The following is an 18,107-nucleotide window of genomic DNA, read 5'->3' as shown; positions in this document are numbered from 1 at the left end:
ATATATATATATATATATATATATATATATAAGTACTCTCAGAGATTACAATTTTCTCTAAAAGACCAGACACAATAAAAAGTTTAAATATACTTAATATTAAATAAGTAAAGAATATGAAAATACTAGATATCTATTTACAGTAAACACTAGAGTTTCACTCACAGGAAATATTAAAATAACATAGATGTAAAGATTCACACAGATACAGAAAAATGGTATTTAACTAATTTCACTATATTTTCCTGAGTGATCTAAAGAATTACTATTCCATGATTTACTTACTAGAGCAAGGCAAGATGAAGGAGGTGAGGGGTCCTTTTCTGTCAAGTTTCAAAAATAGACTTCAGTCTCACCTAGTATTAAAATATAATGTTTAGTAATGATTACAGAATGATATCACATGCATCTGGTCATCTGACTTCTAGTTCTCATGGTACTCTCCTTGGCTAGAAGCTATCAGGATTTAGCACATATGTATCAATAACACACACACACACACATACACACACACACACACACACACACACACACACACACACACACACACACACACACATATACAGCCTTACTAAGATCTGCTGCAGCTCATGGAAGTCATAAAACAATTTTAAACCTCGACCCTTCCAAAGTAGCAATTGGATCACCCCAAAGACAATGCAGAAAGGTTTTTAGTACAGACATTTTTCTCTGGCTGCATTGAGAACTGTAAGATACAATCTTTATGGCCTAAGTCAGATAACTTAATTTCAAACTATTTTCAAAGTTAGCTGGATTGAGATTGACTTCTCTTTCAGTATCCTTTGTTAAAACATATACATTTACAAAGTTACAATAATACATGTATGTTTATTTTTCTGTCCAACAGGGTATGCTGTTAGTACATTTTTAACACAAGCAGCTTTACAAATACATTTTTCAGCACAAGCATCTGTAGAAATCAGTTTGATATACAAATGTCATATAATTCTTTACAAAATTCCAGCTAGTTGAGCATGTATATGTTACACATCCACTACCCTACTTCTTATTCCTCATTAAATGCAGAAACTGTAGATTATTTCATATTTCCCCTCACTCATCCTAGTCAGCCAGGATCATTCTGCTTTGATAGTATGCTATATTCAGCATGTAAACATCATCTGTCTGATATTCTACCTCCCCTAACTACCAGTCATGTGTTCAGTTATAAAGCACTGTTCACCACATTGCTTCCACTACAAGTCTCCAAAGCACAGATCATTGAGGATCCACCTCACATGCTTAAACTGCCCAAGAACTCAACTGGAACTGGATGAAAACATTTAAAATGAGCATTTTTTTTCTAGTTGCAAGCCGCCAGGGATTGCCAACTCCCCACATCACCAGGAATTACATATACCAATTCTATAGTCAAAGAAACATGAAACAAAAGGAAAACACAAATCAGAGGAATCACTAGTGATGTACAGTCCACAGTCACATTGGCAGTGATTTCCTTTAGAAAACAGTGAATAAGGAATTCAGCATTACCAAATTAAACATAACCCGGCAGAACCTCCTCTAATATGCTCTCAGCGAGGTACGGTAAGTCAGTCACATCTTCCCTTTCTTCCCACACTTTCCTTACTATTCCTTCCTCCTCTGCTGTTACTCTACACATTAGTAGTAAATGTAGCATTAGGCCTTCCATATAGATGTTCCTTTCATGTTAAATATTCCTGTCCTCCAATCCAGATTTGTGCCTCATCGTGTCATGCATATGGAGACACTGACATAAGTTCCAATACGTGCTGGTGCTTCTGCTTGAACATGAGTTCTTGCATGAGTTTGTACAGTCAGTATGTCTGGTCTTCTTGTTAAAACATAGTTCTCTTTTAAGTTACTCAGACAAAAATTACCATTCCCTTTTATCTTGTAGGCAGAGCAACAAAACTGAAGTTTCATTCTCATATTCCTATTTTGTGACCATCTTTCCAGCTCTCCCATAATAGGAACGCTGCCTTGTGCCCCAGATGTGTGATTAATGAGCAACCATGTCAACAAATATCTCAGTCAATGACTGTGATGGAAAAACAGGCATCTGGGTTTTGGACAAAATATTTAAAAGAAGAATGTTCCTGTTTTAGTAAAAAAGATGTTTTTTTCATAATGAGTTTTTATGTCAAGTCATGAAATATTTTAGCACTCTAGATGGTAAGGATAAGATCATCAGATTCATTTGCAGTTCTCTCAAAAAGCAGACACATCTGGTCACCAAATATTTTATAATGTGAAATAGTGCCAGACTAGGTTCACAAAATAGTATTATAGTTAACCATGTACAATAAACTGAGGAAATAAAACCAATATGGTAAGCCGAAAAAAATAGAAATTTAATAACTGAATAATGCTATGACATGTAAAGCCCTAATTCATGTTTAGTGATAGCTCAGGTTCAGCAACTATTACCATTATAACATTTTTCAGTCCTAGCTGACAATGCCATTTTAGTGTCTTCAGGCTTGGCTCAAGGTGCTAGCTTGGATCACCTGTGCAGTGCAAACAATTGTATTTTGTGAAAGAGATTACTATGCATCAGGTATGTACAGAATGATGCACTGATAAGCACTGTCATCTTACACCTATTAGATACTCCTGATAGAAGTGATGCTCAGTGCCACATATGTGCCCGATCTTAACAATGTGCACTCAAGCAGCTTCCTGGTAAAAATCACATTACTAATAAGGGCATTTGCACTGCATTTTGTCTTGTAGATCAAGTAATGTGGGCCCTTCCTATTGCTTTAAATGTCTGTAATGGAACAAGGCAATGCCTTAACTGCAAGAAGTAAAGAAAGGATGTTACTATCACATAAACCATTCATGGTGATTGTGGTTCAGGCCCATTGGGAATAGGGAAACTAAATATGATCTACAACATAGCAAATCATCACATCAAGAATTTGTCCAAGATCTTGAAGTAGATGATTGTGAGTCTCCCTCAGGTTTCCCTGTTGACTGCTGTAAATCCCTATTACATAGACAGCTGACACAAAGCATACAATTTTGTCCAAATGTAAAGGTAAACAATATATCTCTTGAGGTGCCATGTCTGAGATGGTCTTATTCACTGTCCATAGAGCTGTGATCAGTGAACGCTGGTCTCTTAGGGCTTGATAAGTATAGTGCTGTCAGTTTTTGCAGTATTGGTGTAAATTATTATGTGGTCAAGTGGAGTTAATATGTGCCATTGTGAAGTACTTCAGAACAAAATGGAAAATGTGGTGAGGGACACAACAAGTACAGTGTGCATTTTATCAATAATTCTTTCACACATAACTTAGCCTACATGACCTGAAAACTGCTAACTTAAAAATATGATCAGATTCTACTACTCAACTTTATAATGTTAGTCTAAGAGTAAATGATTGTTGCAGAATCACAAGGTGAGGTTTACTTCTAGGTAAAAAAAGAAGATTATCTTGATCTGCCACTGTACTGTAGAATTCTCTTTTTGGAAGTTTATATAATAAAACTTAATGTTTACCTTCTGTTCTCAGTTTTCCCTACAGGATCTGACTGTTAATACTTTATATAGTACACATGATAATCACTGTTTTGCAAAAGATACATTAATGTTTTCTAATGATGTTTTAATTATTATAATGCTGCAAGATTGCTTTGTGTTTTGGGTATTACACCTTATAAATACATGTATTGAAATTATTTTTTAAAAGTGAATCAACGTTGCATTCTACACAATGCCTGTTATGTATGTATTCTTCATTTTATTTTATTTTATTTTAGATGCTGATGAATGTCGTAACAACAATGCATGTACAAGAAATGCAGAATGTGTGAACACCATTGGAAGTTTTTCCTGCAATTGCATAACTGGGTTTCAGACACAGTCAGGGAGAGTTGCCTCAAATAGTCCTCAAGACAGTTGTCTAGGTAAACAATATTTAGTATTTGATTCTAATAATCCTAATGGATTAATGAGCTGAAGCTAATTAGATGAACATGTAACTTCCTCCATAAAATACTAACAACTGATTTCGTGAAAGTGGCTGTTATTTTCATGAGACATCTTGAACAGATACTTGTATCTGTACACGACGCATTAAGCCTGATGCTGTGGTTAACAACACGTGCAGAATTCGTAATGCAATCAGCTGGAGGTTGAGCTGCAGAAGACAATGCAAACCTGCTAAGATGTTTATGAAATTATGATAAGGAATCCTCATGATACAGCTTATTGACAACCTTAGTATATGACATCTGTCCAGTGTCTGCCATATTCTTTCTCGAACACATCTGCTTCTACTTATTAGCTCCATGATGTCAAACGATAATGTGTTAATAGTGTCCCAGATAAAGTAGTGAAGCCTACACTGCAGAGCCAATGAGCCAATGTGTGGGAAACTGAGACTGAGTGCCAATGCCAGCTCACCAAACCATGGGGAAGGGAGTCATTCTGGATAGCTGTGTTACAAATACCTGGAATTGTACATGCACAACCCTCAAAACAGATGCATGGTCACTTATTCACTATAGCTTTGCCTTTCTCACTCAAAATTCACTGACACCTTCATAACTTGCCAAATAGTAATGGCCTAATCTAAAAATAAGCTCTTACTTTAATGATACAATAAGACTAATGTATGTCTTCTACCTCTTCAGCCAACACTTACTACAATTTATTTTCATCTCTTGTTTTTCCATTACATTCTAATAATAATCAACTGTCTCTCCATGTCCTTAATGTTCCCTCCTGCTCATTATTCCTCCTCATCTCATTCTGCTCTCCTGTCTATTTTCTCAGCAGAATACTCTGTTACTTCTCACTTCCATATATTATTAAAAATATAGCCAATATTTTGAATAACTATGCATTAGTTTACTTGACACAGGCTGCCCACTTCTGCAAAATGTTTTGCTACTTCTAGTACAGTGTATTTTTGATTGCAATTTATCCTAATAAAATTCCTGTAAATCTATTTTAATCTGTAAGTGTTGTTGTCTGTTGTGAGGATTTCCTCCCCTTGTAGATCATTAGTTAGCTGATACTGTAAAATATTTTTTATGTATGTCTTTGTGGAGCCTTTCTCCCCAACTCATTGTAAAATATTTACTCTTTTGCAGGCTTTTTTCCCTTTGGATGTAATTATTCATCAACTACTGTTTATGTTTTTGAATCTGTTGTGGAGCGTTTCTCCCAAGGCCTCCACTAAAAAAGTGGGCCTTTGGCTCAGTTGAACTTTACTGGCTACCAAAATACAAATAAGTAAACAAAAAACAAAAATAAATAGAAAACATTAGGGGTTATAACACATGGCAAGTGGTCCAGGGTGAAGTGCCTGGCTCTTCAAGGCTGTGTACATGAATAATATTCTTCAGAACATTGGAGTTAAAGCTTGTTTATGTAGCAGATGTTGTCACATGTCATTCTGCACTATGGAGCACCACCAAAGAAACCAAAACCAGCAACGTTGCAGGGTAAAAACTACACATTCAAGAACACATTTTTTTTTTTTTTTTAGGAATTGGGAAGTTAAAGAGAAAATCCATGAAAATGCCTTTTATGTCTCTCCACTCTCACTCCTGATAGCAAAGAATGGGTCACTGCACTGCCACATCTAGTGGATTAGAATGAGTTGTGAGATGACCAGACAAATGTTAGCTGGTCAAGCAATACTCAAGGACCCAGACATTGCCCAGAAAATTAAGAAAACAAAACTTTACCTGCTATTTCAATCAGTATGACAGTTTGGTAAGAAGAAGAGGATTCCTAAAAACTACTAGACTGGTCCTTGCTGAATTTATAGGCCCAATTTATAATTCACCATAATAAGATTATAGTTGCTCTGCCTCATTTGGGTGAATCTGTCTTAAACTTCTGAAGTGTAACAGTTGGATTACTAAACATATTACCTCAGTTATTGATCACCTTGTTAAATGCACCGATGATCTCTTTTCTAGGTGTACTAATGGGGTTTCACTCTCAACAAATTATTTGTTGCCTCAATGAACCCAGTGAATCAGTCAATCAGTGCACCATATTGAACACACAGGAACTCAGTCTGATTTTACTCTTTCATTAACTGTGATGATCTGTATTTCCTGTCAATAATGGTTCATTACACCCCACTATCTACCTTTTCCCTCGTTACCTTCTGCTTAGAGGAGTGATTTATAGCAGCATATATTTGCCTTACCTTTTGCTCCCCACTGGACACAGAGTCATAGGTCATCAGTTCCCTTCGCAGCTCATCCTTTCCATCTCAGGCTGACTCCATTTTTCATATTACACTATTTTCCTGCAGCCTCTGGCACACATTATCCACTCATACCCCAACTGCCTTCCTTGGTATAATGACATTTTACTGAAGCACTGTGCCCACAGCTTCTTTTTTCTGTACTCTTTATTCATTTTTCCACATCTACTATTGCTCTACACTGCTCTAGTAAATGTGAAATCATACCCCATATAAAGACATTTTTTGGCACTACCTTACCTTATCCCCTCTTCCTTACCAGCTGTGTCTCTTATCATTTTCTGCGCACTGAATCCATTTTTTTATTTAACCTTTATTAACCGGGTAAATGAACTGTCATTAACAAAGGGCAACAACAAACAGAACAGAACACAGAAGAACAGCACATTATATAAATAACCAGCAGTGTCCTGTATGCATTCATAGTTATTAGCTCAGCATTTTTATTCCTCTCAGTAACTATAAAGTGCCTAGTAAATGTGAAGAAAAACGAAATGCAGTCACTGACAAATAGTACACAAAGAAAATAATGAGGATGGCTTTCTTTGTGTTCTGAGCAACAGTAATGGGCCATAGAATATGTAACAATTGTACAAATAGGTGTGTACACTTGTCTGGGCATGGCTTTATTCACATTTTGAGCAGCAATATACAGGCATATAAAAACCCAGACTACTGCCCATTTGCACTCATCTGTCCCTATATGTCATTGAACTGTTACAAGGCATGTTTTTCTGGCTAAGTTATATCTTATCAGTGTATCTCTCATCCTTTCAATTTTCAAAATCAGAGCAGGGGTCCATCAAAAATCATAGCAGAGAGTCCAAAATCATAGCATTCAAAGTTTGCCTATACATAACTTTTGACTGCAGAGGAGAGGGCACAGTTGTGTAAATGTATCTCTTACCACATGCAAACTATAAAACTGAAACCATTGTGGTACTAATGGATACATTCCAGCATAACTGTGCCAGAAAAATGTATCCTCAGTGCTCTAAAAATGTATCCTTAGTGCTCTAAAAATGTATCCTTAGTGCTCTAAAAATGTATCCTTAGTGCTCTAAAAAATGTATCCTTAGTGCTCTACAAATGTATCCTTAGTGCTCTAAAAATGTATCCTTAGTGCTCTACAAATGTATCCTTAGTGCTCTAAAAATGTATCCTTAGTGCTCTACAAATGTATCCTTAGTGCTCTAAAAATGTATCCTTAGTGCTCTACAAATGTATCCTTAGTGCTCTAAAAATGTATCCTTAGTGCTCTGTAAAATATATACATCCCTGTTTTCTTGCTATGCTATATGTGACGTACGTTAACTATAATTCAGTGAACAGAATGAGTAAAACATTTTTATTTCTCCACAGCATGTTGCAGATAAAAAAAACATAGAAGGTATCTCATTCTAGAAGTGAACTTGAGTCCCCTTATAGCAAAGCCAGACACAGGCTAATAGACAACACTCCAAAGCTTTTGCCACCTGACCAAAATGTTGGTTATAAACTCTTCTGTTTTTTATAAACAACATACTGCAAAGAGTACGTATAGATTGGATGTCTGCTTGAGATCAAATGAATGTATAAATATACAATGACTCCCATTAATATTTCAAAACATGCATACTGATTCGCCAGCGTGCCTGTTGTAAATCCCACAATATACCAACAGAAAAAGGTCCAGTCACCCAGACTTTTTTCATTGGTATAAACTGCAAAAAACATTTTTTTTAACAAATAAAAAAATAAAAAAAAACTGAGCAATTGAGACTTTCTTTTCTCTGTTGCTTTCATTTCAAAGCATTGATGTACTGGGTATGCATGGGATGCAAGTCCCATACGCATGCTCAGTACATCAAAGCAAGGAAGTAGTATACCACAACCAGCAGAAGAACAGTAAAGCGCCGTTATACAGAGACATTATTTAAGAAAAGTAAGTATTTTTTTCTTAAATAATGTCATTGTATAATAGCAATAACCGACTCCGTGGTTGTGATATATTGAAATTTACCCATGGCTGGCTTTATTTAATCACACCAACCATGGGTAAATCTTCAATATACCACACCACGTCATCGGTTTTTACTTAAATAATTGGTAATTGCCTAGAAAGATATATCGTCTTGCTGCTGTCAGAACCTGACAGTACAGTTCATTGCCCCCCACCCCCCACCCCAACTATCTCAGGAATCACAGACAAAGATCTAAATCTAGGGAAAGTTTTTAAATGCTTACATAGAAAATTGCTAGAATAACAAGTTGTGCATTAGCAACATTTTTCTGAGGGATATAAAGTCTAAAATAAATGTACTTGTCATTATTTCATAACTGCAAACCAAAACAATTTGCCAGAAAATACCTCTCAACTTCGTAGCTCATGAATTCTGAACATAGCCAAATATCATACGGAGTTAAAAACACAATAAGCAAGCATTTTGTTCTAAACTATTACTATAATTCATTTAAAAAATAATAAAACAACAGGTTTTGTATCCATATAAACTCCCTGAAGAATATAAAGTATGAAACAGTCGGGCATCTATACCATTCAACCGATGAGCCACTTTTCAATTTTTTGGAATGTAGAACAGAATAATAGGTTCCTAAAACACACCAACTAAGCAATTTTGCCCCTTACAAGTTTTAGATTCATAGGTGTTTACTAGGCTAATGACCTCAAGGGCCTTTTTAAGCCTAGCCATGCATCCCTGTTAATTAAAAAGGAACTTCAATGTATCCACCTTTATATAAAAGGCATCCAAAGAAGAAATAATTCATGTCAACCAAACTAACTGCCCTTTAACCAAGTTTTTTTTTAATGATGTAATGGCTGACAACTGTCAAACTGCAAAAGTGAATAAGAATGCATTGCTTTTCTATAAATGCTGGAAATGAGTCACTGTTTAACAGAATATTTCTTGAATTCCACATCTAAATAACATAAAGCACTATGTGACCTTTCCATAGTGAATCTGAAGAAGTTGGTAGTATTACTGATTTATAGAAAAAAAATTTAATAATATGCTTTCAGTGCCATTCCAAAAATAACTATACTGTCCAAAAACTAACTGTATAAAACCCATTCATCCTCGTAATCTGAATTAAACACATAAAGCTGTCCCCAATAGGTCATAACAATGTTTGCAAAGATGGGGGTGAATGCTGATCCCATAGCTACCCCATCCTTTGTTTATAAGTACTATCTTCAAAAAAATGTAATTATCCTGCAAGAAAGTTTCTATAAGGGTCTTTAATCCAGCAACTGTGGTGTTATCAAAACACCCAGCATTAGTGAAATATTCAAAAAACAGTCAACACTTTGCGTTATATAACTGAAAACAAATATTTAACATTGATTGTGACAAATAAAAGATCATTGTCAAGCAAATCTTCCCCAATGTTCCTTAAAACTCTTATGAGTCCTTGCATATATGCCTTTCTTGGCTCAAAATATCCTTTAATCTAATATCAATAAATGTTGCCATTCCATAGGTTGTGGACCCTTACCATCCACAATCGGTCACATGGGGGATGCACAGAACTCTTATGTATTTTGTGGAATTTGGGGATAATCGATCAAATGATACTTATAATCCTGATCAGAGATCTCCTCCTGCATGAGTAGGTCATGTATTAAACTGTCAATCTTAGAAAAGGCAATGTTTAACTGATTCCTAGAGATTTCCTCCTACTGGTCAGAGAACAAAATACCCTCCATCTTGAGGTTATAATCAAAGATATTCAGTGCTATACTAAACTCCTTCCCTTATCAGGTTTCATTATCCTGATAGCTCTGTTTTCACAAATCTTAACCAATAGCTCCATTTTATCCCAAATGAGGTTTAGGGTAGAGTTCCTGTTATAGTTTCTAAGAGCATGTCTAATATCATGTTCACATAGCTTTTCAAATAACATTACTGCCAGATGTAAAGGTGGATTGTACATGCTGGGTCTCCTTAAAGTACTCATATATCCAATATACATAGCATTTTAAAAAATAGTACAGTGAAGTTCAACTTCCTTATAAAATAATTTCAAATCAATCAATGTCTCAGCTAGGCTAGCCACTCTAGTGGGCACAAAAGTCAAACCCTTCCTAAATAAATCATTGTAACTATCAGTAATATTCACAGAGCTAAGATTGTAAATTTTAAAATCCTCCTGTTTATTGATGATTATATTACTTAGTTTCATGACTGGTGCCTCTTCCATACTCCCACCCCCTCCCCCTCATACCTCTCAACCTCTTAGCATAAGAAATATGGACAAAGGGTCAACAATAGGAACACTTTTTAAATATTGTTGTTACAAAATAAGAACGTTGAGAGAATGATAGGATTTGCATTAACAGGCATTATCTGGAAGATGCAAAGTCTGAAACATAAATGGCTGTCATTGTTTAGTGACTTCGATTCTCAATGATTTGGCAGACAAACACACATTTTATGAGAAGAAGACCAAAACTATAAGGCAAAAATCTGGACATTCTGTGAAAATACATGAATTGAGTTGAGATTAGTGGTATTGGTCAAGAGAAGGTGGGAAAAGCCTCTACATTATATTTAAAAAGGACTGATGTTTTAAATATTTTATCAAAAGGATGGGTAAAATATCTGGGAATGGTTGTAATAAGTCCGAAACATATAGATGTGGAAGATGTAAATATTGTCTTTATACAAAGGAGGAAGAATTTACACAGATACATGGATGTATGATGGTGAAGAGCTCCAAATATTGCAAATGAAAAACAAAAAATCATCCACTGGTAGGCAAACGAAGGAGAACAGATGATAAAAACACAAATGGTTTTACTTTAGTTCTTTCATCCAGAAGGATTTCATCAAAATTAAACTATGATTAAAAATGTCAGTTTATATACAAAATTCAAACAGTAACAAGCTAAGGACAAACTGATTGACTTCAACAATTGGCTAAGCTTCTGGTGTCATTCAAAGGGGATCCAGTATATTTCTGCCTGGGATGACATGATTGACAGACCACGATGCTTTGCCAGAGATGGTCTGCACCTGTCGCCCCTGGGATTCAGGTTACTGTTTAAGGCTGTTGCCACCCCTATAGTGACTATTTTAGGCAAAATTCAAAGGACAAAACCGCCACTGTAACACGTACAAGCATGCAAAATCTGAAGGTAATGCTACTCAATGCTAGTAGTCCAAACCTCAAAATGCACTCTGTAGAGGCACTCCTAAAAATGGAGAACATTGATATCTGTGCAGTAACAGAGACCTGGTTCAAGGCTCCAGAGAGCACCCCTGCAATACCAGGATACAACCCTTACCACACTTTTTGGCCACCAAACCAGGACCGAAACACTAAAGGTGGAGGAGTGTCCATATTCACCAAAGATATTCACACTACCAGGCTAGTTGTCCAACACAATGCATCTGAAAGTCTCCAGCTGCAACTAACACTAGGTAAGACTGCAATCCAAATTGTAGCTTGCTACAGATCCAAAATCATGCCCCAAGATTCTCACTACACCTTTCTAAACATACCGGAAAACATTAAGATACAAGCAAACATTTTAATACTGGGTGATTTCAACTACCCTGCCATTAACTGTGAAAATTACTCATGTACCAACACCTTTGCCCAACGGTTCTTGGAATTCATAAATTCCAATGCCCTGGATTAACTAATCCATAGTCCCACCAGGGGCTCCAATATCCTAGACCTGGTCACTACCAACATGAGAAATCGGCTCTCCACACCTATGGTCACCCCCTGGTCAGGTCTGACCATAAGCTAATCACCCTTGACATCCACATCTCTTCCCCACCCCCTAGTAAGGAAACCTCTGTAAAAAACTTCTCCAAAGCCAACTTCATGCTACTCAAGTCAGTAGTGACAAACTTCATGACACCCATGCAAACGGGAATTGAATGTTTGACTGCTGAATCCTACACTAAGGCACTGCATGAGCACATCCACTTGTACATGAATTGTGCCATCCCAAATAGAACCAAGATGCTCTCCTCCAAAATAAAGGAAGCCAATCTGGTAGTCCCCTGCCATAAACAAACTTTACAACAAAAGGAAGAAACTGTTGCAGAAAAGAGAAAAATCCCAGGATGCAAAAAACTCCCTTACCAGCCTCAGTAAGAAGCTGAGATCCCTCATAAAATCCTCTAAAGCTAGTTACGAAAATAAAATCTCCAAATATTCTAAAGACAACCACAAGGCATTCTATAACTATGTCAAGAATCTAAATGGCAATGCTCAGATCTGCACTGAGATACAACAGAATTCCATTAAATATACTGATCCCAAGGATATTGCCAATGTCCTGGCAGATCAATTCAGTGCCAACTTCACCCCCCCCTCTCACCCCCTAAAGAGCCCATCTCAGTACCAAAAGATTGCCAATTCCAGTAATAATGGCCACACAGGTAAAAACAACACTCTCCAAAGCTAAGAATACAGCATCCATGGGACCAGATGACATCCTGGGCTGTGTACTACATGAACTACAAATTAAACTGGCACCTCACCAAAGTGTCATGTTTAATCATAGCCTCACCTCATGCTTTGTGCCCACTGAGTGGTGCACAGCTTCAGTTATCCCACTCCACAAGGGGGATCCACCTTGGATCCAGGGAACTACTGCCCCATCAGTTTGATGAGCCTGATCTGCAAGGCCATGGAACATATTATCATGGATCTTATAAACAAAGACATTGGCAACCTTCAAACACTGGAACCCACCTAGTTTGGGTTTGTGAAGGGCCGATGTTGTCTCCTGAACCTGATTGACTTCTTTGAATCAGTCTCTAGAGCTGTGGATGAGGGTAAGGTGGGCCACACAGCCTATCTGGATCACGCCAAGGCTTTTGACACCATCCCCCACTCTGGAATCATAAATAAACTTACCAAGCTGGGCATTAATCTCTACATCACTCGATGGGTTGACAACTGGCTTACTGACAGAACCCAGACTGTAAAAGTAGCCGACTCCAAATCCAGCTTCAGACAAGTGACAAGTGGAGTACCTCAGGGTTCAGTTCTGGGACCGCTCTTGTTTGGCATCTACTTCTCTGAAGTACAGGCAAACACTAGGGGACTCTGGCTAAAAACATTCACAGATGACTGCAAACTGGGAGCCATTATTGAATCTCCAAATTATGTGGATATTCTACAGATGCTTGGTGCCAGAGCCATGGGCTCAAGCTCAATGCCAAGAAATGTATAGTTATCCCCTTTGGGAAAAAAACATGTACCCATGAATTACCACATAGGAGGCAGTACAGTAAACACTTAAAGTGTGATAAGAGAGTTAGGGACACAGGTGGACATTGGTATCACCTTTGATAACCACATTGCCACAACGGTCAGGAAATCCTTCTATGTGGCACACCTCATCACTAAGGGCTTTTCATCCAGAAAAAATGAGGTCATTGTCCCACTGTACTCATCCCTCATTAGACCCATTATAGAATACAACATCCCGTTTGGCATGTACCTCATAAGACATTTTCAACAACTGGAAAGGCAGCAGAAATACCTCACTAAAAGAATCACAAGCCTAAATCAGATGCCCTATGCTGACTGTCTAAAAAAACTCCAGCTATACTCTGTCACATATCGCCTACTCAGAGGCGATCTCTGCTTAACATACAAGCCATGTCAAACCCAGAGCTGTTGGACATGCTACACTTAAAGAAATCCCAATCCCTCAGAGCCACATGCTCCAGGGATCTATACCTTGTCATCACAATGAACAAAACATGCTGGAGGGATAAGTTTCTGACCCAGAGACTCACCAGACTCTGGAATAGACTGCCCATATATGTCAAGCAGAGTGCCTCTTTGGTCCTCTTCAAAAAGAACCTTGATGATTGCATGGGACATAGGAAATTCACCCCGGGATCACGTCAGTCACCCTGCTAGACAGGGGTCGAGGGAAGTAAATATTGTGGGGAAAAAATAGCCAGGGAATTGTTATGGCTAGGCTTGAATAGGCTCTAGGGCCGATAGCCTAGTTTCAACCTATGAACCTATAATTAACCAACTAATTCATATTAGAAAACCAAAATTTTTTAAAGAAATAGTCACATTTACAAAAAACATTTAATACATATAGTATAATTAAGTCCAGGATATTTATCAGATTACATTCTTAGTTGCCATAAAGGTTCTTTACTTAGCAATTTTTTTTTTAAATCACCCCTTCTATAGTCCTCAGCAACATGTTCTAACACAGAAAAATAACATTTTTTGAAACAAGAACAGGTCAAAGTATGCTTGTACAATGCATTATTGTTGTCCTTAGACCTGATAGTATATAAGTGTTTCTTGATCCTATAAAACAATTTCCTAGTGGTCATGCTTGTATAAAATGCTTCACAGTAGGAACAAATAGCAATATACACCAAACCCACCAAGTTACAATCATAGTAAGAATTAATTCTAATACTTCTTTTCATATGTGAAAGGCTTATTGATGGACCATCATAAATAAAAAAATGCACACCCTGAAAAATCCACATTATGCATGCCATCATTTTTCATAGTGTAAGGTAAAACTTTTTTTTTGTATCATCAGTGCATGCAATTAAGAATGCATGCCACTGGGCCATATGGTTTGAATGATACAGTCTCCATGACATGCATCCTAAAAATGAAGTCCCTATATTTTTAAGTGTGACAAATTATAGGATTAATTTTCAGTTGCTCTTTTAATACTTGATCTGCAATGTATAACCTGAGGTGTGCACATTTTTTTGTTAAATGTGAACAGTATGGTGTTCTTTAAAAAAGTGTTGATATCAAATATATATTTGCTATTTATATCTATATATTTATGTTTTCGCAGTACAATTTTGTATTTGTAGTTTATTTAAAACACAATGGGCCGGATTCACGAAGGCTTGCACAGAGTCTAAGAGTAGAGTAAGACTCCAGACAGCCAATATGTCTGCCAAGTGATCCAGCAACAGCCGGCAGGGGCGTGCATGAGAGCTCCTAAAACTACTCTTACACGGACAGCATCATGGTATGCAAATGACCTAATTTGCTGCTGAAAGCTATGCAAATGAGGTAAATTTGCGATCCAGGAAACACTAACCTGTCCGAGTAAGAGTAGTGTTATTTGCAGAAATGTACTCAGTTGGTAACAGAGTACCGTTCTGCAAATAACAAAACGGAGCTATGACAGCTCCAAATAAAGGATGCATCCAGTTGAGGAAGCATGCCAGTGGCCAAATATAAGGCCATTGGCATTTTTATCTGTTGCAAAATAATAAAAAATAATTTTTTTCCTCGATCTCCGATGTTTAAGCATAGCGCAGCGCTGCGCAAACGTGCGGTGCTCTAAAAAACAGAAAAAAAAATAAAAGCCAAAAATAGACATCTTATTAAAATTATTCATCTGCCATGTAGGTGAATGGCAAGCTGAAGACAACATGGCTACTGAGTAGTGGTTGCTAAGGTGGGAAGCTCAGTCTGAGAGATGTAACCAAGCATTACTAGGCAATCCTATGCAAATGAGGCTAAGGATAGTGAATCCCAATTTCCCTGTCATGTGAACCATGTCCCTAGAGTGTAAGAGGTGGATTAGGGGAGTAACAGAGTAGAAAATAGGTGACATCATGAGGGGGTATGTATCAAACACTGTAAGCTTATTGGAGCAGAGTGGCATGTGTTTGCTGTAAGTTACTCAGGACTGGAAGAGGCGTGTCCACAGTTGTCTTAACTGAAACCCAGAAACCGAAGGTGTACGCCGTGGATATCACTAAAGTTTCTTGCAAAGATGCCTACACTGTGTGCGCGTGTGTGCGCACCTGTAAACCTGTCTAAGCCTGTGTGCGCATGTGTGCGCCCGTGTAAGCCTATGTAAGACTGTCTAAGCCTGTGTGCATTCATGTGCACCCGTCTAAGCCTGTGTAAGCCTGTATAAGACTATGTGCGCGCGTGTGAACTCGTGTGCGCGTGTTTGCGCTTGTTTTCGCGCCACTGCCCCCTGTGGAAACAGAAAGGGAAAAGGAAGGAAAATAAGTAGTAGGAAGTTAAGCAAGGAGAACTAGCAGACCTGCCAGGTGAAATCAATCAGAATCAACCAATTACACAGGCAGTACACTAGCCCAGCCCAGCACTTAAAACTCTGCAAACAACATTCCCCCATGTTTTTTCTCAGAAATACTCCAACACTGCAGTCTACAAAGAGAAGTGAAAACTTAAAAAGGTCAGCTGAGTCAAAAAATGTTAGGGGCTGACATTGCTTTTATAAGGCAACATGTGCAAAATGCTGAGGGTGGTGCCAATGTAAATGCTGCTGAGCAACCCACAGTGAGGAGACTGAGAAGAGTGTACAGAGCCAGGGTAACTACCAGGGGCTACATGAGCTGGAGATAGTGGAGCGCTATAGAGTGGACAGAGACCTCCTGCAGCAAATTGTTGAGCTCTGCAGGCCACGCCTCACACACAGAACCTACAGAGGGGAACCCATCCCAGTGGAAACCAAGGTATGTGTTGGCCTAAGAATACTAGCAATAGGTACCTTCCAGAGACCAACTGGTGATATGATGGGGATATCACAGGCATCAGCATCCAGGGTACTGCACCAGGTCCTGAATGCCATGTCAGCACATGGTGATCATGTATACTTCCCCAACACCCATGAGGTATTGGCCAGCAATATGCGTCTCTTCCAGCAAATAGTGGAATACCCTGAGGTAGTGGGTGCAATTGACTGCACGCACATACACATCAAAGAACCAGCTGGTGAGCAGCGTAGGGCCTACATCAACCACAAGGGCTTCCCCTCAATCAACTGCCAGGTCGTGTGTGATGCCCAGGGCATAATACTGAATGTGTGTGCTGGCTGCCCTGGAAGCTACCACGATTCCCATATCTGGCATATGATGCAGCTGTACCAGACATTTGCCAATGGGGACATCCCTGACGGTCACCTAGTGGGGGATGCTGGATACGCACTGGAGCTGTGGCTGATGACACCCATCAGAAATGCACACACAACTGAACAAGAACTCCATAATGATGCACACGTACAAACATGAAATGTAATCGAGCATGTGTTTGGGATGCTCAAGTCACGTTTACAGTTCCTGGACACATCTGGTGGAGCCTTGCAGTACTCACCAACTACATGTACCCAAATTGTCATGGTATGTGCCATGCTACACAATATGAGCCTGTGAAAACAGCTGCAGCAGGAACAGCATGGGGCAGGGCCAAACAGCCCCCACCATTGCCAAGGCCTGCACAGGCACAGTGTGACTCGGAGGAGGAACAACCTGAGCCTGCCCCAGTAGGCAGAAGGAGGCGTGCTCAGTATGCCTTGGCCTTGGCAAAGAGGCAATGCATAGCACATACACTGGCTCAGTAGGAACCCTGGAAATGATACCTCTCTCTGACTTGCACATAAAATAAAAGGGATGCCTAACTTGACACTACCTGTTTCCAAACATGTATAGGGAGTGTAGTATGTGCATCCGACATAGGCAGCCCTGCAGCACCACCTGAGGCATGATTGCCATGTTTTAAGCAATATAAAGCAGTGCTAAGCAGCTTATACCAATATTTAGTATATGTAAACAAAATTGCCCATGCTAACTAGTGCAACATCAGGCGATGTTGAGCAATGTTGGGCAAGGTCGGGCAAAGTTGAGCAAAGTCAGGTAAACATGCTCGTATTTGCTTTACTGTCCCTTAAGCAGTCTGGTCTGCCCAGCATGAAAATAAAAAGCAGTGACAGGGCTCGAACCCAGGATACTGTGCACTATAGCCACAGTACTGAACCACTAAGCCATGATAGCATTTCAGTGGCACAGACACAGCAGGACAATTGTACACTAATGCAAACACAAAGAAATGCTGTAACATGGCCCTAAAGAGGCA

At 38.5% G+C, this 18,107-nt stretch overlaps 1 protein-coding gene across 1 annotated transcript in view; it reads left to right on the top strand.

Moving 5' to 3' along the window:
- LOC122810733 (latent-transforming growth factor beta-binding protein 2-like) overlaps positions 1 to 18,107 on the top strand; it is a 497,165-nt gene that overhangs the window by 95,284 nt on the left and 383,774 nt on the right. The window contains exon 3 of the mRNA XM_044082296.1: positions 3,769 to 3,915. Within this exon, the coding sequence (XP_043938231.1) occupies positions 3,769 to 3,915 (147 nt within the window). The remainder of the gene's footprint in view (positions 1 to 3,768; positions 3,916 to 18,107) is intronic.

This window comes from Protopterus annectens, chromosome 9.part0, assembly GCF_019279795.1.
Source record: "Protopterus annectens isolate FY-2018-M chromosome 9.part0, PAN1.0, whole genome shotgun sequence".
Taxonomy (NCBI): domain Eukaryota; kingdom Metazoa; phylum Chordata; order Ceratodontiformes; family Protopteridae; genus Protopterus; species Protopterus annectens.
Note: the sequence above shows the minus strand (reverse complement) of the source record. Positions and strands in the feature narration are given on the sequence as shown.